Consider the following 21,760-nt stretch of genomic DNA (forward strand, 5'->3'; position numbering starts at 1 on the left):
TGCCCTTCAGGGGAGGCAGCTGCTCTGGTTTGTTGGGGACAAATGGGTGTTCGGTGTCCTGAGGGTGACGCGGCACCTCTGGCCAGACACCTCAGATTTGGGTCCCCCGTGTCCCGGGTGCTGGTGCCACAGAAGCCCTTAGCGCCAGGGAAACGGGTTTATTTTTGTAATGTTTAATAACTCCCCTCGCTCAGCAAACGGGGATGGACGCGCTCCTGAGGGCAGCGGGCTCTGCGGGGGGCGGGGCCGCCGCCATCTTCCGCCGCCGTGACACAGCACGGCGCCTCGCGCCACCACCCCTGACTGACAGCCGCGCCGGCCAACCGCGGGGCCGCCCGTGCGGCCATGCCCCGCCCCGCGGCGGGCTGGCTTCCGGCGCGCGGAGCAGGAAGCGCGGAGCGGCGCAGGGCCTGTGCGGCGGCAGGTACAGCGGTCGGGCCCGTCCGCCCTCACGGGCTCCCCGCTCCTCCCTCACGCCGGGATCCGCTGCGCCCGAGTGGGGGAGCGGGGCTCTCAAGCCGGGGGGGGCCCGGCTGGGAATCGCGGCCTCCGGGCGGGCGGCCTGCGCGGTGGCTCCGCTCGCGGTTTGCGTGAGGGGCCAGGCCGGGCTCCCCCCAGCGGGGCCGGGGCTGAGCGGCCGCTGTGCTCCGATCGGCCGACGCGGGGGGTGTGAGCGGCGGGACGGGCTGAGGAACAACCGCCCTGTAACGCCTCGACCCCGGGGCTGTGGGGGAGCTCCCCGGGGACACACGGAGCCGCTGGGGGGGCTGCGGGCTCTGCCGGGGTGCTGGAGCAGGAGGCCGAAGATCAGTGGTGCAGCAGCGCTTGTAGCGATTAAAACGTCCCCGATTAAAACGTCCCCGATGCTGTGAACCGGGATACGAACCAGAGAAGGAGGCACCAGGGGAGCGGGGGGGTTATTTTTCAAGTACCTCAGCAGACAAGCTCCCTGTTGTTGGAGATGTGTGCAGTGCTCTGGCTTCACGCTGGGTTCTACTGTAGCTCTTGTGGATTGCCCTGAAATTCTGCAGGCAGCAAGACACATTCTTCTTGTGGCACTTGCTTGATAAAGATTAAAATGTGATATTGACAAGAGAGAATATGAGAGGGTTTCTGGTCCCATCTGCTGCTCTTTCTCTCTCTCCAGGATGTCTTCAGGCGCGTTATTCCCAAGCCTGGTGCCAGGCTCCCGCGGCTCTTCCAGCAAATATCTGGTGGAATTTCGGGCAGGGAAGATGTCCCTGAAGGGCAGCACTGTAACCCCGGACAAGAGAAAAGGTCTCGTGTACATCCAGCAGACAGATGACTCCCTCATCCACTTCTGCTGGAAGGACAGGACTTCAGGCAACGTTGAAGATGTGAGTATGGGTTTGTGTTTCAGTGTTGAGGCGTTAAGTCACTGTCTGTCTTGTTCTTGTTCTGCTGGCGCTGGTGATAGAGCTTCTCCAAGAGAAATTAGGATGAAAGTGCTACTGTGGCTGGACAGATCTGCACTTCCAAGTCCTCTCTGCTCCTCAGAGCAGATGGAAGAAAGTTGGGGGAGGAGGGCAGAGGTCTTTGGGAAGCTAAAAGGAATACTCATGCATTTCCTCAAACATTTGTTTCTACTGCTGCATTTTCCAGGATTTGATTATTTTTCCCGATGACTGTGAATTCAAGAGGGTTCCTCAGTGCACGACTGGCCGTGTGTATGTATTGAAGTTCAAGGCAGGATCAAAACGGCTCTTCTTCTGGATGCAGGTTTGTGGGAAGCCAGTAGTAAAGGTCTTGGAACAAAATACTGCCGGTTTGCCTCGTACCAAGAGCAAATTTCTTGCAGGAGCCGAAGACGGACAAGGATGAAGAACATTGCCGTAAAGTGAACGAGTATCTCAACAATCCCCCAATGCCCGGTGCTTTGGGTGGAAACGCAAGCGGAGGCCACGAGCTGTCGGCGTTGGGAGGTACAGTCCATTCTCTGCTCCTTCACTTGAGAGGCTTTTTTAAAACTTATTTTTAGAATGAGCACTTAGAGTTCCCTGGGAAGAAATTCCTGATGACTGTAGAGGGTGAGTTGGGGGCAGCGTTAATACCAGAAGCGTAAATGTGCTTTTAGTAAAACAAACTGCGCTGTTACAATAGGTGCAGGCTGAAAGTTAAGACTGCCAGCAGAAATCTCTCTTTGTTTCTAGTAGATTCTCTGGAGTCTTACCTCTTTATGAAGACAAGTTGCATTTATCTTTTATGAGCATCATGAATCAGTAAAGACATGAAACTGTTTTTTCCATACAGAATGTGATGCCAATTAATCTCCTGCTGTTTGAGCTGGAGTGCTGTGAAAAAAAAAAAATATGTGAATATGTTGTGTTTCAGAATGTTTTTGTTTTTAGGTGAGGGTGGCTTGCAAAGCCTTCTTGGAAACATGAGCCATAACCAGCTCATGCAGCTGATCGGACCAACGGGCTTAGGAGGACTTGGTAAAATGCTTTAATATCTTTATGGCAAAATGGTGTTTTCTCCTGCCAGGTTAAATCTTACCTGATGATATTTTCAAGTAGTGCTATTGATTTGAGTAGCGCTGCTTTCACGTGAGAAAGCAAGGCCCTGCCTCAGAGATGAGCTAAGGGGCAAAAAAAAGATGCAGGGTACGGAGGGTACCAGGTTCCTCACAGCACTCGTCTTAGGGCTTGATCTGCAAGGAGTGTCAGTTCTGCTCCTTGCTCTGCTGAATCTTCTGCCTTTTTTTTTTTTCCTCCTTTTTTTCCACCCCTCCTTTTCCTCCTAAATGTTCACTGGAGCAGGGATTGCAAACCAGGGGCCATCCCTGGCGAGTGTCCCTGTTACCAGGCTGTGGAATTGCTCATGTTGTCTCTGATCCAGTGAATAGTTGTGTGCAGAGCAGAAGGAGTTTAAGAGGAGGGTTGGAGGATGCTTTAGTTAGAGGAGTGATGCTCAGGTTAGGGGTTTCTTTCCTGGGCAACACCAGAGAGAGCTGGAGTCCCTGTGCTGTCTTTCTGAAGGGGTGAGAGGTGTGTTTGCATCCCTGCATCTGTTCTTAACGCTCTCTGCGCTCCGAGACCAACAGAGAAGTGAGACCCTCGAGTGGAAGGAGACAAAGTAAAGCTTAGCAGGTCACAGGGACTAAGGCTCTGTGCTTAAGCTCCAAAGTCCATTTTTGTGGATCTAGCTCATGTCTTTTAGCTCCAGATACAAATCTCATGTTGGTAGGATGCTCAGATGCAAATCTAATGTTAGTGTTGGAAGATTCTGGCTTTTTAGGATGTGTTTGGAAAAGATCTTCCTTCTTGAAGCTTCACATGGCTCCTGAGACTGTCTTCCTCTTCGTCTCAACACTTTTTCTCATCAGCTCTTCTTTCTTGGCCTTTACATCTAGCCATGAGACAGCTTGGTGTGAAGCTCACTACAGTAACGCAAAGAAAACTGTCTGCTTGCCTTGGAAAACGATGGTTGTGGAGAATCTGTGTGGATTCTTCTCCTGGTAGCATCTTGTTCTTCTGCATCTGGTTTGCATCTCTGCTTTTACTGCTTTTACTCCTGCAACAAAGGAGCTTCCTTGCTCCTGGGTAAACTTTCCCAGCGAGGACAATGTGAGTGGAGGAGCATGTGGTGCAGCCTGGTGAGCTTCACCCTGCGGCTCCGCTGCTGTGGGAGCTCCCTGAGTAAAGACTATGAGGAGTACAGGCTCGGTTCATAGCAGTGGGTGCTGTACAGAGCAGGAGCTGGTGCTGGCTCTGGTCTCCAGTGGTTTGAAACCTCAGTTAATTGTGTTTGCTAACAAAGCGTTGTTGTTCTGTCCTCTGCGTGCAGACGGTTCCTGGAAGGTGTGTGCTGAGCGCAGGTGCTTGTATAGAGACGTGTATCTAGTTAGATGTGGTGGAAGAACCCACTGGATGGGAAGCGTGTGGTAAATGGAGCATTTGGCTGAGGTGGCTCAAAGGACTTGTAGGGGACAATCAGTCACTGACAGCTCCAGGGGACTGAGAAATGGCCATAAGTCGTCGGGAGTCGGGATGTGTGGATGAAGGAGGCTGGTTCTCATTTCTTTTGCTCAAAGGCTGAGTGTTGGTTCCCTGCTGTGTCCTCTGCTCTGCTGGGAGCACTTTGCTCCTGCACGGGGTTGTCCTTACTTTGCCTGTGAAGTGGTTCAGGGCTTCTGAGGGCACTTGCCTTAAAGTTTAGAGAAAAGTTGGATTTTTGGGAACGAGTAGGTAAGAGGAGAGGGCTGTGTTACAATGATCATGTGTGTACAGCACCAACCCAAGTCATTTCACCCTTATGTACCTCTAGAAATTGAGTCATTTCTAAAACGTGCGATTCTCTCTTAAGGCAGTTTTCTAGTAGGGATGCAAGATCAGAAAACAAGAGCTGTTAATTTACCGAAGGGGCGGGGCGGGGGGGGTTGGTTTGGGGTCTTTCACCCCTTCCTCCTTTATTTTAGCAACTAAAACCTTTCAGGTACAAGAGTGACCTCTCTAGAGCAGAGAGGTACAGAAAACCCAAAGAAACACATTTCTAAACCCGTTCTTCTTTTATGTTTATGGAAGGTGGGCTGGGTGCGCTGACGGGTCCTGGGCTGGCCAGTCTGCTCGGCAGTGGGGGACCCCCGACCAGCAGTTCGTCATCCAGGTATGAATTGTGGCTGGGTTGGTTTGTAGCGGTTTTGTAACATAAAGCTGTCACATCTATGGGAGGAATTGTGGCTTGAACAGGAAACATGATGGGAATTCAGACTTACTACCCCTCTAAAATGAGGGTATGAGCTCTTTGTATCATAGGGCTTGACAAGAAGCTTTTTTGAAATATAAGAGGTGAAGCTGTTTTTTGCGGGGCATTAATGATACTAATTATCTTCTCCAGCTCTCGCAGCCAGTCAGCTGCTGTGACACCATCTTCCACGACTTCTTCTACTCGTGTCACGCCTGCTCCGTCTGTTCCTGCGGCTGCGTCTGTGACCAGTCCCAGCCCTGTGCCCAGCTCGGGGAACGGCACCAGCTCCGCCACGAGCCCGACCCAGCCCATCCAGCTGAGCGACCTGCAGAACATTTTAGCAACTATGAACGTGCCGTCCGGAGCAGGAGGACAGCAAGGTAACGGTGTTCTGAGCAGACAGCTGCTGGATCCAGGAGTCCTTTGGAGCTCTTTGACTGTCCTATCCTGTTCCAAATTGGTTTGAAAGGTCTCTTTTTATTATTTTTTTTTTTTTTTTTTAATTTGCAAGTCATTCTCAGCTGCTTCAAGAGTCTTATTCTCACTCTAGAACTGCAAGAGAGAGAAAGGATGCTGGCAGTGCGCTGCCTGTGTTTCAGCTCTTCTCTGACTAGATCGTTCAGTTCACGTGACAAAAACATGGGGTTTTGCACATAGCCCAACAGCCAACCATGTATTTTCTTCCCAGTTGACCTGGCAACTGTTCTGACTCCCGAGATAATGGCTCCCATCTTGGCCAATGCTGAAGTTCAGGAGCGGCTGATGCCTTACCTTCCCTCAGGGGAGTCTCTGCCGCAGACCGCAGAGGAGATTCAGAACACGCTGACGTCTCCGCAGTTTCAGCAGGTTGGTGCCCATCATGGGAACTGCAGTTTCTCCTTCCCTCGTGATTCACTTTTCTGGGTTTTCGAGGGCCCTGACGCTGTGCAGAATAGGAAGCTGCTCTGTGGAAGTGGGAAGGAGCAGGGACGTGATTTAATGGAGCCCTAGTTTTTCCTTCCTGCGGTCACCCAAGGGTAGATCAGAATGCGTTTTATTTTTCTTTGGGAATTGGGCTTTACCTTTATTATAAATACTCTCTGGCAAATGACAGGAGTAGTAGCAAATTTGTTATTCCCTGTCAGAGGGTGTCTTGGCAGCAGACTCCCTAAGGGACATTTTGGGTGACTGAAGGGGAGAGATGCTCGTGTTTGCAGCACTATGACTCTTGTTTCTCTTGAAACATGTACTTAATTCCAGGACTCTCTGTGTGTGATGAAAGCTGATGTATTACAGGCCAATTTGACCTAGTTACACTGATTAAAAATTGTCAATTTGCAAAATTTCAGTGGCTAAGAAGACCATTTTTTAGTTTAAACTATGGCAACTCTTGTGCAGAGGAGACTTGGAAATGAGGAATGTTTTTAATTGACGATTTGATAGTGCAGCTGCATCTAGCTGAAGGTTTAAGGTTGGTGCAGGAGGTGATGAGGCAGAGTGGCTGCTCCCAGCCTGGCTGCGCCCTCACCGGCCCCACCGTCACCATGCAGCAACTGCTGGGCGTTGAACAAACATGACGCAAACTCTTTTTGATGCTGTTTACTCCAATTTACAGGCCCTGAGCATGTTCAGTGCCGCCTTAGCGTCAGGACAGCTTGGCCCGCTCATGAGCCAGTTCGGCTTGCCCACGGAGGCAGTAGATGCGGCAAATAAAGGAGGTAAATGCTGGGGCTGTTGGGGACATGGTGAAGTGGTTTGCTGGGGTTTTGTTTTTGTCTTTTGCACTGCACACAGCTATTGAAGGTGGAATGTCATAACTGGCAGAAGCCGACTCTTGTGCTGTTCTTTTCACGAGGAACAGGTGCATGGCTCAGGTGTTCCCCAGCAGACACAGGGTGACGTCAGATGCGCATTTAGAGAACTCAGGGTTCTGCAAAGAGATGTGCTGATGGGCCTCGGTGTTATTTTCTTGACAAAGATGCAAAAGACTCTGGAGATGTTGTAGTCACCTTGTTCAGTGCCTTTCTGTGGGGGAGCCTTTTAATGGTTCAGCTGAAATAAGTGAATACAGCAGGGGGCTGTAGCACCAGGGGGAGAGGGGATCAGTTTTCCCAATAAGCTTTTAGCATCCATTCCATTACTGAATAATTCTGGTCCTGGGCTGCCCGTGCACAGTGAAAGTGCATAAAATGCTGCCTATGGCAGAGAGATCCAACTGTGTGTGATATTGAACCAAGTGTTAACACTTTTTTCCCCTGCTAACAGATTCTTTCTAAAACAACTGTTTACTTTCCAAGTAATGAAGCCTCACCTCTTGTGGACAATGAACTCCATCCCAGAAGGTGCAGAGTTCAATAAATAATGTGTTTAACTTCCAGATGTAGAAGCGTTTGCCAAAGCGATGCAGAACAGCGTGAAGTCAGACCAAAAGGAAGGAGACATGAAGGACAAGAAAGATGAAGATGAAGATATGAGTTTAGATTAAGTTATTTGCTCTTCCTTACAGATATTCCTAGATACTAACTTAAGTAACTGCAGTAGAATTACTAACTTCATATTATGCTTATATAAATCTACAAATAAAGGAATTTTCTTTATCTGCCATACTGCTCTTTCTCAGTCTGTTTAACTGCACAGATAAAGCAACTACAAACTGTAACATCCCCGCTGTGCTGCTCTCCAAGGTGATTATTCCGCTTCAGTTCTACATCAGCCTCGTACTTGCTCTTCAGCGGTAAAGTGAGAGTAACACAAAACTTTATTTGACTCCAAAGTATGTACCAGTGATTTACAAAGACCATCTTTAATACTACAACTTAAAAACAAGTCATAATTACATTTGTTTAAGATGAACATGTTAAAAACCCATTTTACAATATTTACCCCTCATAAAAAAAAAGCCCACAATATGTATAACGATATAAGTTATAAGTCCGTTTCAGAAGCAAGATTTTGTCCCCACGTGGCTAGATACATATATATATATACACACAAATATATATATGATGTGTAAGTGCACAAGTGAACTAGGTGTCTTGGGAGAAAAAGGACTATTTCAAGTGAAGGCTGCACTAAACCGGGCCTGACTGAGGCTGAGTAGGAGAAGGTGAGGGCTGGTGGGGGTGAAGGGGGCACCTCACACCCCACCAGGCTCAGAGGTAACGACCTTTATTCCCTTTCAAGCAACTTGCTTCACGGAACAGGACTTTAGTCAGTGTATCTACCAGCGCTGAACACAACCGCCGGGAGCCAGAGCGGGATCTGCGGCTCTGCTTTGCCTCAGCAGGTCTCCAAGCCTATTCTGTTCCTTTTTGATTCTTATAAATTAATCTGGTAAGAAGATGCTAATTCTGTGAACAGAATTTTGTCCAAGTTCCCCCTTCAGAGCACTTTGTGGAGCAGTGGCGGGTGAACTGAGACTGCCCTTGGGGGGAGGTTAAATGCGCTCTTGCTTATAAAAACACAGAAGTGACGGAATTAATCCAGTTTGTCCTAATTGCATTTATTATAAACCAGAAACTGCCTACAGCCTTTAGCAGGAGACAGTCTGTGACTGTTATTAATAGCCTCAAGTGTTCTGTGAACTAAATCTATGTGCGTTGTTACGTGTGGGGTGAAGGGAAGAGGATTCGGGACGTGACGCCGTGTGCTCTGGCCCCCGCTCTGCAAAGTCACCACGAGCTGGGTGGCAGCACCAGCCCTGTTGCAGATGCTGAGCACCAGGGACGGACTCAGACCTGTCTCCACATTCTGCTCCAACTTTTTGGTTACGTTTGTGAAAGATGTCCCCAAAGTGCCCCCTTCCTCTCGGATTTGTGGCCCCCACTCTGGTTTTGGCCCCAGACTTGCACCTGTAGTCACTGGAGATCAAGTATGTTTGACCACGGTCAATGCTACGGACGAGGTGCTGCCTGGGGCGCGGGGAGCAGCGCCGCGTTCCGTCGGTCGGGCCGTACACGGAGGTGCGCTTACTTACTGCACGGGGCAACCCTTGAGGCCAACGGAACCCCGGACAGTCCCGGTTCGCAGCAGGTCCACGCGGCTCCGGTTGATCACCAGGTTCCTCATACAGCCCACGTAATGAGGGAGGGGAGGTAACGGTGACGCCGTGCTGGCCTTGTCTGCCTCTGCAGGAGGAACAAGAAAAAAACAAGCGCTAGCACAGCTAACGACAGGGCAGGGGATTAAGTGCCTCAGTCTTGCACGTGGAGTTGCATCTCTCCTGGCTTTGGGGTATTTTGTTTCAGAGGGCATCTTCCCACCTCACCTGGCAGCCCCCCCATGTAGAAAGTCGCCCTCGTGCTGGGTGCAGGAAGCTGGCTGGGTCCCACCGTGGAGTTGCCTTCCGTGTCCACGTCAACCCGGATGATGTTCTTCCGTTTGGTAACTTGGAAAGAAAACAACAGTCAGTGCTGCTTCCTCACCTGGAGAGCAAGTTCACCTGCGCCCTCCAGCCCAGCCCAGTGCTGGAGCAGAGCAGAACTACTGGCAGGATCAGAAGACCTCGCTTGGCTCTTGGGAAATGCCCAGAGTCTGTGAAGCTGCCCCAAAAATCTGTCCTTTGGCCACAGCTGCCACCCATAGAGCACCGTGTCTTGCTCCAGTGGAGAGGGGGGGGACAGCACACACCTAAGGGGATGAGCTCAGACCGAGTCCAGCCACAGACAGGGACAGATCCTGAAGCTGAAAACGCACCGAGAGCACACGATGGCTCCCACCCAGTGCTGGGTCGAGCAACGCAAGGGCTTCAAACAGAGCTGCTCTGAGATGGCGCTGTAGCTGTGACCCCCAGGAAAGGGCTTAATGCAAAACCTTAGTGCCTGCTCAATGGCAACTACATTAAAGGCTGAGCTGTGCCTGTACAGGTGTGAATCCTGCACACCTCTGGTCCCAGGTGGGGGCTCGAGCCCTCTGGACACACTATGCGCCAGAGCAAGTCGGGGTTTCACTTTCAGCTGGACACGACAGTGCTGGATGGAACTGGTACCCTGGGACACCCCTGGCCTCACTGGCTGCTCTGCGCCCTGGGGAAACATCCCGTCCCCCCAATCCACCACATCTGACAGCACTAACAACATCAGGTAAGGACTTGTTAATTAGGAAATGACTTAGCGGCAGCTACAATCTCCCAATTAAGTGCATACAGGTGGGAGAGGTGGGGTTTAAATACCCAAGAAGGGGCCTAGGCTCCCCCAGATGTGGGATAAGCAACAGGAGTGCGGCAGCGTCCCAGAGCCACATGCTGGCTGTCCCCTCACCTGTGATGGTGTGCCACTGCCCGTCACAGAGAGATGGACTTGTCACCGATGCGGAGAACTCGTCAGCCCCAGTGTTTGCTCTCACAGTGACCTGGTGCGTGAGACAAACCCGTCAGAGCACAGTGAGCTGACCGGGACGGGCCACTGCCTCTGAAAACCTGTGGGGAAGCCACCCTCCCCCTACCTTCGTCTCCTCCATGTACAGTAGCAGATGGTGGCTTCTCCTCGTGCTGATGTGGAAGATGAGGCCAGAAGCACTGCGGGGACGGACTTCCAATGTCACCTCCAAGTCCTGCTCAGTTGCCACTGAATCAGCTGGAAGAGAAATGCTGGTGATGAGGGGGACAAGGGAACTCCCATGAGACGCGTCCCTCCCAGTCCCAGGGCTGTGTGACCCAGCCCAGGCTGCTGTGGGTACCTAGGACGATGGACCCGCCGTCCGCAGCAAAAAGGACTCCGCTCTCCAGTGCGCCCTCATAGCACGGCGTCACCCCAAATGTGCGTGAGGGGGTACCCAGGGGCCTCCCGTCCAGCTGTGGGTTCCTCAGGCAGCCGTCGAAACTGGAGGTCGATGCGACCTGCAGAAAAAGGCCACGGGAGTGAGCACAGAGGGGCCACAAACCAGCAGGAAAGGGGTAATGTCAGGGGACTGGGAACTGGCAGAGACAGGGAGATGCCACAGAACCATCTTACCGGGATGTGAGACTTGGCTCTTCCAGCTGGGACCCCTCCCACGTACAAGGGGGTCCGGGCCACAAACTGCCCTGTGGCGACCATTGCAGCATCCTGGGCTCGCAGCCCATCGATGACCAGCTTGGCTCGGCCCTGGTCCCTGCTGAAGAAGACCTGCAAGGAGCACAGGTCAGTCCCAGGGCTGGGAAGGTCGGGAGGAGCCCCAGGGCTGTGCCCAGGGAAGGGACACTTCAGCCGGGAGGTTCCGCCAGCCCTGGATGGGGTTTGTGTTTCAGAAAGGGACGTCCAGAGCTAAGGGCTGTGGGGGCAGCGATGTGGCTCAGGGAGGCCCCCGAGCCCCGATCCCCCACTCACCGTGTGCCACCGCTGGTCACGGTACTTGTCTTTGCTGCGGATGTGCAGGCGGCGCCTGCCCATGTGCAACAGGAAGACAAAGCGCCCGTTGGAGATGAAGAGAGCCATGGAGGTGCCCCGCTCGCCCGCCACGTAGAAGAGCAGCCCGCTGGAGGAGTTCAGCTTCACCTCCAGGGAGAAGTGGGACCTGCAGGGACAGGGGGGTGATGGGAACACCTTGCTCACCCACAGCTGCAAGGGACACCTGGTCTCCAAGCGATGGTGGGCACAGGGGGAGCTCACCTCTGCCCAAAGGAGGCTGGGATCTCCTGAAACTCCCAGCGACTGCTCGGGGCACCCCCAAAGCGGAAGGCGCCCCTGGCTGTGCGGGGCTGTGGGTGCAGCCGGCAGAGCCCGTTCTGATCGTGGCGGCGATCCTTCGAGGCAGGCTTGCCTGGCACCTACACAAGGAACAGAGTGAGGGGAGCATCCCTGTGGGTGTCACAGACGTGCTCAGAAAGGGGACAACAGTGGAATCTGAGGATTGAGAGAGTTTTGGCAGCAGCTGGTACCTTGGGTTTCCGCCTGTCCTTCTTGTGAGTGAGTCTGAGCTGCTGTGGCTGCTCGCTCCAGGGACAGCTCATGGTGACGTTGATGGTCTCCACGTTCTGCTGCAGGTCCACCACCATCTGCGGCTCTGATATCCTACATGGAAGGAGAAGAAGTCCCTGTCACCAGGCCAGCTGGGAGATGGGAAGGGGCTGATCCCTACTCTCTGCAAGTGCCACGGAGATGCTCACCGCTTGACAAAGACATTCCCGATGCAGCCAGTGAGGTTGCTGAGGGCACCCAGCTCCGGGGAACCCCCGAGCTGGAAGAGCGGCCGCCCATCCTGCCGTCGCTGCCGCCGGCTGGGCCCCGTGCGGCCCGCAGTGTCCTGCAGCTCATCGTCCACGTACAGCCGGACCCTGCGGGAAGGAGCAGCGGGGGCTCAGCAGGTCCCGCGGCCACTGACACCCCGTCCCCCGTCAGGACACGTACCCACGGGCATCGCTGTAGAAGGCCACATAGTGCGTCCTGTCATCTGCGTAGGCATTTTCAGTGGTGACTTTGGTTTCCAGCACGTCCAGGGCCAGCTGGCCCCTCTGGAGGGACACCTGGCACGTCCCCTCCTGCAGAAAGCATCACCCCACTGCTGCTCAGCAGCTGAACACAAGGAAGTGCCTGTTTCCCCACGACCCTCCATTAGATCAGGGTGCAGATTCCACTGTGGATTCATCCCCTGGCCCCACCAAAATCCCCCCTTTCCCAAGGGGAAGCTTTCCTGGAGCTGGTGTTCCTGCCCGGCCGCAGTGCCCACCTGGGTGCTGTGGCGGTAGAGCAGCCCCTCATGCTGGCTGGTCCGGAAGCTGAAGCCGCTGTAGAAGTCCCGCAGCCCCGGCACGTCCTTCAGGGCCAGGGTGAGGTAGCCGTGGCCATGGACACTGACTGAGCGAGCCACCTGTGAGGGACACCGCGCAGGAGAGCTGAGAGCCTGGTCTGCTGTTGCAGGGGCACTGGGAGGATGTCCAAGGTGCTCAGGTCCTCGCTATGGCCAGCCATGCAGAGGACCTCACCATGACCCCTTTGCACCGAGAACCTGGGGGGTTTAGGTTTGTTTCTGTTCGTTTTACCCAACAGACCCTCTCCCCAGCATGCTGGCCAGGCGGCCAGGGCCCTGCGCTTACCAGGAGGTCCGAGGTGCACCCGTAGCTCACGCCGACGGTGCTCATACGCTTCAGGTCGACGTATTTGCCAAGAGCCTTCAAGCCCTTCATGCAGCCCCGGATGGGACCGCCCGTGGGGAAGAGCGCTTTCAAACTGCAGGAGAAGCAAATGGTGTTACCAGGGCAGACCTGAGCAGATCCAGCCCTGAGCAGGATCTGGCCCTGCAGCCCCTCAAACAGCATCTGGGAAGGACCCACGATGGCCATGGGGATCTCCAGTGCCTCAGGCACATGGCTGCACCCAGCATGGCAAAGGAAGACTCAGTGACACCCGCCAGCACCTCATCCCTCATCTGAGATGGAGATGTCCCATCCTCAAAAGCTCACAGCGATGGGTAGGAAGAGAAAATCTTCCCCCCAGCTCCACCTGGGCCCAAACATCCCTGGGATGTGGCTGGGAAGGGACCAGGCCTGGCCCCAGGGCCACCAGAAAGGAAGATTTGGACTGTCCCACCCCACTGCAGGCTGGACCCACCTTGGGGGCAGCACAGCTGGGGGCACGCCACCCAGGTAGTAGGAGACGGCGTTCTCCAGGGAGTTCTCCTGTTCCACCATGAAGATGGTGAGGCGCTCCAGACGCACCAGGATGCGCTTCTTGTTATTCATTTTGAGGAGGAAAATCTGGATCTGGAGACAGAAGAAAAATGATCCAGCAGACCAATTAGGTCCATCACAGAGGGCAGCACAAGGTGTTTGTTTCATGGCTCTGTAGTCAAAGAACATCTTGCAGGTCCTGCTCACTCCCCCCAAAACAAGGGTCTGGGTGTCCCACCTCCCCTCTGGCTGAGGAGCCCCCCAAGCCCTTACCGCTTTGTTGGTGGTGCTGCTGATGGTGAGGGAGGAGGAGTTGCTGCTGGGTTTTGCCATCTCCAGGCCGGTGTTGAAGTCATAGTAAAGCACCAGCTTCCCATCCCGGATGGCCAGACACAGGAACTGTCCCTGGGGGAGGCAGGATGGACACTCAGCCCCACGTCCCTGTGTCCAGGCTGCAGCCATGGCGCTGAGCCCGACCTGTCCTTCAGCAGCAGCGGGAGCATGTCCTGCTGCCAGTGCCTTGACACATCACCACGACAATTATTGGGGATTTATCTGGGAATGGCAGCCCTGTGCTGGGGCAAAAGGGTGGCACCACAGGCTGGAAATGCTCCTGCTTGGCCGGCTCAGAGGGTCTGTGTGTGGGTGCTCTTGGAGCCCAGAGGACTCCCTGCAGTGCCAGACAAGCCATTGCCTGTGCTGTGAGGTCTGAGTCCAGCCCTCTTGTGGCTTTCAACAATAGTGCAGAAACACTGCTGCAAGTAGCACTGCCATCTCCACTGTCCTTCCCAGGGCCATGAGCTGGGAATGTGGGGTTGGGATTGTCCTGCAAATTGGCTGAGGCATGAAGGCTCCCCAGGGGAGCAAGCACCTGCCTCGTTCTCCAGGAAGAAGATGATGCCGTTGTAAGAAACCAGCCGGATCTCCTGCTCAAAGCGCTTGGTTGTGCCGAACTGGCTCTCAAACTTGATCTCCGCATAACCAGTGCCATCGAAGTAGGAGCCGTCAGTCAACCAGGGGTCCCCTGTGGACTTGGACCTGAGCCACAAAAGAAGCCCCAGGCATCACTCCAAAGCCAAGTGCTCTGGGGCAGCCAAGAGTCACGGTAAGTGCCACAGACCAGAGCTGTCCCAGTCTGGGCACAGCATCCTACCTTGCACAGGGCTTGTCGGCAGTCGTATCCACCTGGAACGTGTGTTGGAAGTTGTACAGGCTCACCACCTCCTCGTTCAGCGTGTCCAGCTCCAGGCACCCGCGGTAATTGGGATAACGCAAAGCGGGAGGAGGCTGGGAATGAAACGGGACAGTCATGGCCAGTCTGATCCTGGTTTTCTCTCCCAAGAAGCTCGAAAGGTATCACAGATACCTCCTAGAAAACTGAACCTCCCTCCCCGCTGCCCATCTCACCGTGAAGCTGGAAGGGTAGCCACCCACGTAGAAGACCACGTTGCGTGGGTCGAGGTTGAGCAGCCCCTGCTCCCCCTTGGCCACGCTGTCCCCCTTGGTCTCATGCACCGTCTGCCTCTCCACAATCACCGACATGTGCCCATACTGCAGGATCCTGCAGCAGGGAGGGGTGGTCAAGACAAGGGAAGACCCCCAAAGTGAAGCAAACCCTGCCCTCCCTGAGCAAAGGGCCTCCCCACATCACCCTACCAAAAGGGGTGCATCTCCCACTGGGGAGCCCCCCAGCAGCAGTGCAAGGACTCAGTGCTCGTTCTTGGCACTGCCCCAGGGCTGAATGGGCCCTCTGTGATGAGCTTCATCTCTCCCCTCCTGCAGGAACCCCCACACCTTCCATGACCGGGCAAGACACCATCTCCCTGCTAGTTTTTTTGAGGTATCTCAGTGTTGATCATAGGACAAGGAAAAATAGCCTCAAGTTGCACCAGAGAGCATTTAGATTGGATATTGGGAACAAATTCTTCATGGAAAGGGTTGTCAGGCATTGGAACAGGCTGCTCAGGGCAGTGGTGGAGTCACCATCCCTGGAGGTGTTTAAAAGACGTGTAGAAGAGGTTCCAAGGTTTAGTGGCAGTGTTGGGTTAACAGTTGGACTCAATGGTCTCTTCCAACCACAACAATTCTATGATTTAGAGGTAACTGGATGATGGGACCCCACAGCATCTCTGCAAGCTCAGGGTCTGTCTAGGCTTGGGGACAGCATTACCCACACCAGCTGCAGAGACATTCTCCCACTGAACTTCTCGGCATGTGTCCCACCAGTCTCCTACCTGTTGATGCTGATGGTGGCAAACTGCTCCCCAATATCTTCATCAACAGTCAGGGAGGCTGGCTCCTCATTGCCCAGTCTGTAGATCCACTGCACTTTGTGGTCCTTGAGCACGATGCCCAGGTAGTCTCCGGTGGCCTGAATTCAGAGAGCGACAGGGCCACGTGTTGGCATTTGGGACAGGCAGGAGCACCAAGTGATGCTCCCCGATGCTCCCAGGGTTGCACTGGCCAAGCCCCATCATTCGCACAGCTCTCCCCATCCTCCACCCAGAGCCTGCTTGTGCTCCCCACACAGATGTGAAGGGACAAGGGCTGATGTCCACGTGTGATCCCCCATGGATGCCACCAGCACGGGCTCCCGCTGCCCTCCTCGTGCCCGCACCATCCTGTCTCACCTCCCGGCTGCCCAGGTACAACACGAACCGCCCCTCCTCTGTCTCGTCCTGCCGTCGCTGCCGGCTCCTGGGCTCGGGGTTTTGGATGTAGAATTTGAGGGATGTATAGGCTGCCAAATCCTGCAGGTTGCTGGGCATCCGGACCTGCACACCTGAGCTGCCGTTGAACTTCATGGGGACTTTCACCTGGAGAGAGAGAAATCTAAACTCACAGCACTGGATCCACAGCTGCTGCCCTCTCTTGTCATCGCCAGCTCTACCAAGTCAACACATTTTCTGGAGTCTTCCCATGAGAAAGGGACACACACTGGCGACCCCAGAGCTTTTCTAGATACCCCTCCCATGTGCGTAACACCTCAGGGAAGCCCCCATTCACTCCAAGACTTCAGCACAGCCCTCACTCTCCCACAAGCCCACCTTGCTGGCAGCGCTCCTCGCCTGCGTGATGAGCTGCCGGATCCGCACGATGTTCTCTGACACGGTGGCGTTCTTGTTCCTGCGGTTCTCCAGGCTGCTCAGCTTCTCCAGCAGCAGCGGGATGGTGCTCTCCAGGCTGGACACTGGGGGCGGAGAGGAGCCAGGGGTTTGGAAGGTTAGTGAGGAAGGGAAATGTGAAGCTCAGATAGACCTGAGACATGGAAGTCAAAGCAGTGGCAGCTGGGAGCAAAGCCACAGAATGATTCCCTAAATCCAGCAGCCTCGATCGAAGGGGTGTGAAAATGTGCTAGTGCATGCATTCTCTTGCAGTAAAGGTGTAGGTGGCATAAACATTGCAGGGAGAGAAAAAAAATAAAGGACCAGGGCTTAAAGCACCCAGTATTGGCTGCTGCCTCCCTCTGCTCCTGACCTGGAGCCACAAAGTACAGTTTCCAAAAGCAGAGAGCCCTCTGGGGACACCTGTCCATGCACCAGCTCATGCCAGACTCAGCCCTGGCAGCTCAGCACTCACCAGATCTCCTGGCATCCTGCACTGCCTGGTTCAGGTCTTCATTTCGAAGGCCTCCGTACTGGTCTTTCCACTCATCCAGGTTCTTCTTCATGGTGCTCAGGGTATCCTCCACTCTCGCAGCTGTTTCATTGGCCTCGGCAGCTGCTGCTTTGGCATTCTGGATCATCTCTTTTGTGTCCTCTGGAAAGGAGAGAAACCTCTGAGAGGGCCAGGAGGGAGGAAGGACCCTTGGGTCACAGCCTGGGTGTGATGAAGGGAGCAGAGAGAACCAGTACAGCTACCCCAGGACAAACCTTGATCCCTGCCCAGCATGTCCTGCACAGACTGGAGCTGGTTCAGGAGCTGCTCCTTCCTCACACGGAGGTCAGCCAGCTTGTCCTTTGCTGTCTGCAGAGTGCCTTTAATAGCTGCAACGAAAGGTAGGTGTATGTTGTATGTTGGATCTCAGTCCACCCCAAAGGATCCTACACCCCGCAAGGAGCCTCTCTCACCCTCATTGAGTTTTCTTTGCTGTCTCCTCACGGCCTCCTCCAGGTTGCTGCTGTTCCTCTTCAGCTCTTTAGAGATGGACCCAAGATTTTCTGATATGACATTCTGTAAAACAAATGTGCTGCCTGGGAGTCTGAAGAGAAATTCCAGCCTCCAGCTCTGACTGCACACAAAAATGCTTGTGTACTGCTGGGGCGTGATAGGGAGACCCAAACCCCCAGAGTTTGTCCCCAGATGTGGCAGAGGCTTTGCTCTCCGGCACAGAACCAACTGCTCAGGCATCAGAGGGAAGGGGCAGCAGAGCCCTATGTGTGTGTATGAGAAGCTAGGGGAGTGTTGAGGGAGTTCCCATGGTGCTCCCTACAGCACATACCATCAAAGCCTCGCTGGCTGCCTCATCAGCATCGTGGGCTGCCCGCTCAGCTTTTTTCACAGCTTCAATGATGCTGGCGTAGGCATTGGAGGCATCAATCGCCCGCTGGATAAAGCCATCCTGGTTTGTGCCCTGGATAATGCTGTGTTGGAAGATAAAGCCATCAAGTCCATGGAGACCGCTCAGGCTGGCTTTTGCCTTGTTCCCACAGACAAATCCCTTTGTGTTCCTCATCACATCATGTTCTCCAGGATAAAGCTTTGGAGATGACACCCCGCGGCTCCCCTGCCGTTTCACATCCTCAACTCTGGTAGGAGATGACCTGACTACTGTCAGGACCGGTGACTCACCTGGACAAGTTCCTTGCCAGCTCATCCAGGAGCCGGGCGTGCTCCTCCGCCTGCTCCACGATGGGGATCTTGCTGCTGGCTGGGGAGAACTTCTTGACCCGCTCAGTAAGGGGCAGCTTTGCCCCATCTAGCAGGGCTGCCAGCTTCTCGTATGCCTGCAAAGACACAGGTCATTCCTGAGGGCTGCCACCCCCTGCACTCTGCCCATGTTGAAGTTATCTCCATCACTCACCTCTCTTGCACTCTCCATCTTCTGTAGGAAGTCGGAGACTTGGGCCAGGGAGTCTTTGGCCATCCTCAGGGTCTCCTGCACCAGCACATGCTGCTTTTGGAGTTCACGGCTCTTTTGCTAGACACGCAGAGAATCATAGAATCATTCTGGTTGGAAGAGACCTTTAAGATCATCGAGTCCAACCATAACCTAACTCTAGCACTAACTCATGTCCCTAAGAGCCTTATCTGTACCTCTTTTAAATGCCTCCAGGGATGGTGACTCAACCATTTCCCTGGGCAGCCTGTTTCAGTGCTTCACAACCCTTTCCATGAAGACATATTTCTTAATATCCAATCTGAATCTTCCCTGGTGCAACTTGAGGCCATTTCCTCTCATCCTATCACTTGCTACTTGGAAGAAGAGACCAACCCCCTCCATGCTACAACCTCCTTTCAGGTAGCTGTAGACGGCGATAAGGTCTCCCCTCAGCCTCCTCTTCTCCAGGCTGAACCCCACCCAGGTCCCCACAGCTGCTGGATTAGACACTGGCAGGGCTGGGGCAGGTCCCTCCTCACCTCAGTACAGGACCACTCCGTGAAGGTCCTACCTGACTCTCCTCCAGGTTGTTGCGGTTCAGGCTGTTCAAGTCCTCCGTCTGCCTGGTTTTGTTCACGGCCTCGTTGAGGGCGTCGCGGAGATCCATCAGCTGGGAGCTGTGCTGCGCCAGCCGGTCCCGGATGCTGCTCACCAGGTCCTGGTTGGACTCCCAGCGAGCGTGCAGCTCGCTCTTCACCCGGTGCAGCACTGAGGATGGAGGAGATGAGAACTGTTGCTGCTTCATCCTCCTGTGTTAAAAGGCTCTCTCTGCGCTTGGCTGTGGAACAGCCTGGTTCTGGTCTCGCTTGGCACGTATCAGGGCCAGAAGTGACCATCTTCCCTCCCTCTTTCAGCCTGGAATCTCACCCAAAATTGTCTCCAAACCCCCAGAGCTGCTGAGAGGGATGGGCTCTCATTCAGAAGGACACCCAGCCACACCTGAAAGGCTCCAGATGATGGAGAAACCCCCACAAGACCTGCTCCAGGGCTTGATTACTCCCACTGTGAAAAATCACTTATTTCTAGAGAGGGCCAGTTTATAATTCCAGCTATCAGCTGCAGAACTATGTTTTGCCACTGCCTGTTAATCACAAGCGCTTGCTCCCAGCCAGTACAATCCGCTCTAAAATTCTCATTAAGGGAAAAGGAACTATAAATGGGGTATCACAGGGGACTCCAAAACTATTGCAAAACTTGTTGGGGGTGCCTGTTTTATTAACCGCACTCTCCAAACAATGACCATGACGTGTAGCGTTCGCATGGGCTCCAAGCCATGCCTTGAGGAATGGCTAAACCCAGTGGGATCTGTGCAGCTCCGTCCCATGCCACTCAGCCGGACTCACACTTCTGAGCCTCCTCGTGCTCGCGTCTCGCCAGCTCCTCCTGGCTGCCCAGATTCCGCTCCTTCATCTCCCTCAGCATTCTTTCCACCTCAGCCATCTTCTGCCGAAACTCCTCGGTGGAGGCGGCGCTGGCATTTGCTGCCCCAAACCTGGCCATCTGCTGCACCAAGTCTGCGGGGAAATGCAGATCCTCGTTAGCATTGACCAGCCTGGGTCTTTCATCATCCCTCACGACCCTTCCTCTCTTACAGCACCCACAACAAGCTGCAGCCAGCTTGTACCCAGGCACCCAGATCACCCAGAGGCATCGCCCCACATTTCTGTGTCCTTGGCTGTTACATGCTACATCCCAAGCATCTTTTTGTGGCTTTACCTCCTCTCCTAGATTGAGTCACTCTGTGTTTCGCTAAATCTCTCTTGAAGCAGTAGGACAGACTGCCCCAGTTTTATGCATTTAAATAACACCTGTGCAAGTGTAATGTGTTTTTTCCAAAGACTGTGTTTAGCCAAACAGCTGGGACTCACAATGAGCCCAGTCTACCTGAACAGCCAGCATTCTGCAGGGATCTCCATTTCATTTGTATTTCCCTTTGTTTTCTCCATGGCTCTAAGTGATGCAGTACTCAGTGTTGTTTCAAAGCAAGGGCATGCCATTCCCAGCAGGAAAAAGCCAGAGATCCTTCTTTACTCACCTGCAATGCCCCTCTGGATGCTTTGGATATTTAGCAGCAGCTGCTCCCCTCTCTGGTAAGTGTCTCTTGTGTGCTGCTCAATCCGGTTTGCTTCTCTGTGAGTCATTGTCATCTGCAACAAAAAACATCAGCTTAGCTGAAGTGTGAGATTGTTTTATGTGATCTGTCTGTCAGCAGGAAACATGTTCCCAAAAGGCACAAAAGGCTTGGAAACATGCAGCTTTGGAGTTCTTTGAACCATGTCTCCTCCAACAGCATGCCCTGTGCTGCTCACCTACGATGCATTTAGTATTATTTATCACCTTCAGAGAAGCACAAGCAATAAATTCAGCTCCAATGCAACAGGCTGTGCAGCCTGAAACAGTCCTAAGACCACAGAGGACAGCACTGTCCTGTGCTCTGAACAGAGGGAAAGCCCTAGAGCCCGGAGCCAGGCCCACCTGGGTGCTGACCAGGACACGAGAAGAGACAGATGGTTGCATCTTGCAAAAGGTGTTGCTGTCCTAAGGTCTCCAAGGACTATTACAATTAAAAGGGTCAACTCATTTGCTGACAGGGCCCAGGCTTTCCCCACCACAGCATGGATACATCCAGAATAGACCTGGACATTTATGTTCCTTCCTCATGGTGCTTCTTCTACAAATGATATTTTATTGAATTTATTTTTACTGGTTAAATTTGGAGCCATCTCAAGAGCAAGTAATAAATCAAGAAACAACAATCAATAGCACAAGATGCTTAACAGCCCCTCCAAGGGAGGAATGCAGATAATCTAGCTTGAGCATCCAAGTAAGAGACCCCAACTCCCAAGCCTCATGCTGGCTGGGCAGGAGACCCATCCTGCCTGAACTGGGCTCCTCACAGCCTCCAAACCCCTCATTTTAGGTAAAAGGATGGATTTCTGCCCTGGCGAAGCAAGACATAAAAATACCCTACTTTGTGCTGCAGCGCGTTCAGGTCCTGTGTGAGGTCCACATTCTCATCCTCCAGCTCATCAGCCCTTTGCCTGGCCTTGTTCATGGCTTTCCGGTACTCACGCAGCTGGTTCTGGAAAAAAAAGAGTCAAAATCAGGCCAGCTGGCCTGGAAACATCAGCAGAAAGTGACGTTAAATGTTCTGCATACAGCGACAGTGGCCATGGTGCTGTTGAGACCATGCAGGCGAGCCCAGGCGATGGAGCTGGCATTGAGGTTGACCAGCTGGCTGCGAATGGAGGGGAAGGACATCTCGATGTTCTGCAGATCCTCCAGCAGAAGCAGGACACAGCTGTCACACACTGTCAAGGGAATGGAGATGTCAGCACGGGACCCCATCCCAGGGCTTTGCTCCCCTCTTTCCCCGGCACTGCAGGGTA

General features: G+C 53.7%; 2 protein-coding genes across 4 annotated transcripts in view; one reads left to right on the forward strand and one right to left on the reverse strand.

Annotated features, from left to right (window-relative positions):
• The first annotated feature begins 364 nt into the window (after window positions 1-364).
• On the forward strand, window positions 365-7,288 carry ADRM1 (ADRM1 26S proteasome ubiquitin receptor). Of its 3 annotated transcripts, none has more exons than XM_080354828.1 (10): window positions 365-424; window positions 1,148-1,358; window positions 1,624-1,740; window positions 1,820-1,943; window positions 2,370-2,456; window positions 4,545-4,626; window positions 4,858-5,087; window positions 5,396-5,553; window positions 6,302-6,404; window positions 7,065-7,288. In XM_080354828.1, exons 2-10 carry the CDS (start codon window positions 1,149-1,151, stop codon window positions 7,169-7,171), a joined length of 1,218 nt encoding a protein of 405 aa, XP_080210954.1. In that variant the 5' UTR covers window positions 365-424; window position 1,148; the 3' UTR covers window positions 7,172-7,288. The 3 variants fall into 3 exon arrangements, with proteins under 3 accessions (XP_080210954.1, XP_080210956.1, XP_080210955.1); XM_080354829.1 differs by lacking the exon at window positions 365-424 and adding an exon at window positions 434-900 and having other exon boundaries at window positions 1,144-1,358; XM_080354830.1 differs by lacking the exon at window positions 2,370-2,456.
• Window positions 7,289-8,658: 1,370 nt separating this feature from the next.
• LAMA5 (laminin subunit alpha 5) overlaps window positions 8,659-21,760 on the reverse strand; it is a gene marked incomplete at both ends in the record, with an annotated part of 88,288 nt that continues 75,186 nt past the window's right edge. Inside the window, 32 exons of the mRNA XM_080354674.1 lie at window positions 8,659-8,813; window positions 8,954-9,073; window positions 9,945-10,035; window positions 10,129-10,259; window positions 10,363-10,522; window positions 10,638-10,790; window positions 10,992-11,178; window positions 11,274-11,431; window positions 11,543-11,675; window positions 11,771-11,938; window positions 12,012-12,142; window positions 12,331-12,471; window positions 12,698-12,830; window positions 13,212-13,363; window positions 13,544-13,675; window positions 14,146-14,308; window positions 14,424-14,557; window positions 14,678-14,831; window positions 15,505-15,641; window positions 15,901-16,086; window positions 16,318-16,460; window positions 16,850-17,029; window positions 17,143-17,256; window positions 17,341-17,443; window positions 17,712-17,853; window positions 18,062-18,216; window positions 18,294-18,410; window positions 18,883-19,079; window positions 19,715-19,885; window positions 20,407-20,518; window positions 21,343-21,453; window positions 21,531-21,682. Of these exons, the coding sequence (XP_080210800.1) occupies window positions 8,659-8,813; window positions 8,954-9,073; window positions 9,945-10,035; window positions 10,129-10,259; window positions 10,363-10,522; window positions 10,638-10,790; window positions 10,992-11,178; window positions 11,274-11,431; window positions 11,543-11,675; window positions 11,771-11,938; window positions 12,012-12,142; window positions 12,331-12,471; window positions 12,698-12,830; window positions 13,212-13,363; window positions 13,544-13,675; window positions 14,146-14,308; window positions 14,424-14,557; window positions 14,678-14,831; window positions 15,505-15,641; window positions 15,901-16,086; window positions 16,318-16,460; window positions 16,850-17,029; window positions 17,143-17,256; window positions 17,341-17,443; window positions 17,712-17,853; window positions 18,062-18,216; window positions 18,294-18,410; window positions 18,883-19,079; window positions 19,715-19,885; window positions 20,407-20,518; window positions 21,343-21,453; window positions 21,531-21,682 (4,616 nt within the window). The remainder of the gene's footprint in view (window positions 8,814-8,953; window positions 9,074-9,944; window positions 10,036-10,128; window positions 10,260-10,362; window positions 10,523-10,637; window positions 10,791-10,991; window positions 11,179-11,273; window positions 11,432-11,542; window positions 11,676-11,770; window positions 11,939-12,011; window positions 12,143-12,330; window positions 12,472-12,697; window positions 12,831-13,211; window positions 13,364-13,543; window positions 13,676-14,145; window positions 14,309-14,423; window positions 14,558-14,677; window positions 14,832-15,504; window positions 15,642-15,900; window positions 16,087-16,317; window positions 16,461-16,849; window positions 17,030-17,142; window positions 17,257-17,340; window positions 17,444-17,711; window positions 17,854-18,061; window positions 18,217-18,293; window positions 18,411-18,882; window positions 19,080-19,714; window positions 19,886-20,406; window positions 20,519-21,342; window positions 21,454-21,530; window positions 21,683-21,760) is intronic.

The sequence above is a fragment of the Nesoenas mayeri genome, assembly GCF_963082525.1.
Source record: "Nesoenas mayeri genome assembly, chromosome: 16".
In the NCBI taxonomy this organism is placed as follows: Eukaryota; Metazoa; Chordata; class Aves; order Columbiformes; family Columbidae; genus Nesoenas; species Nesoenas mayeri.

Coding starts and splice junctions, on each gene's coding strand:
- ADRM1 (XM_080354828.1), top strand. CDS start 1,149: ATGTCTTCAGGCGCGTTATTCCCAAGCCTGGTGCCAGGCTCCCGCGGC. Junction 1,944..2,369: donor CGAGCTGTCGGCGTTGGGAG/GTACAGTCCATT, acceptor TTTTGTTTTTAG/GTGAGGGTGGCTTGCAAAGC. Junction 2,457..4,544: donor AACGGGCTTAGGAGGACTTG/GTAAAATGCTTT, acceptor TGTTTATGGAAG/GTGGGCTGGGTGCGCTGACG.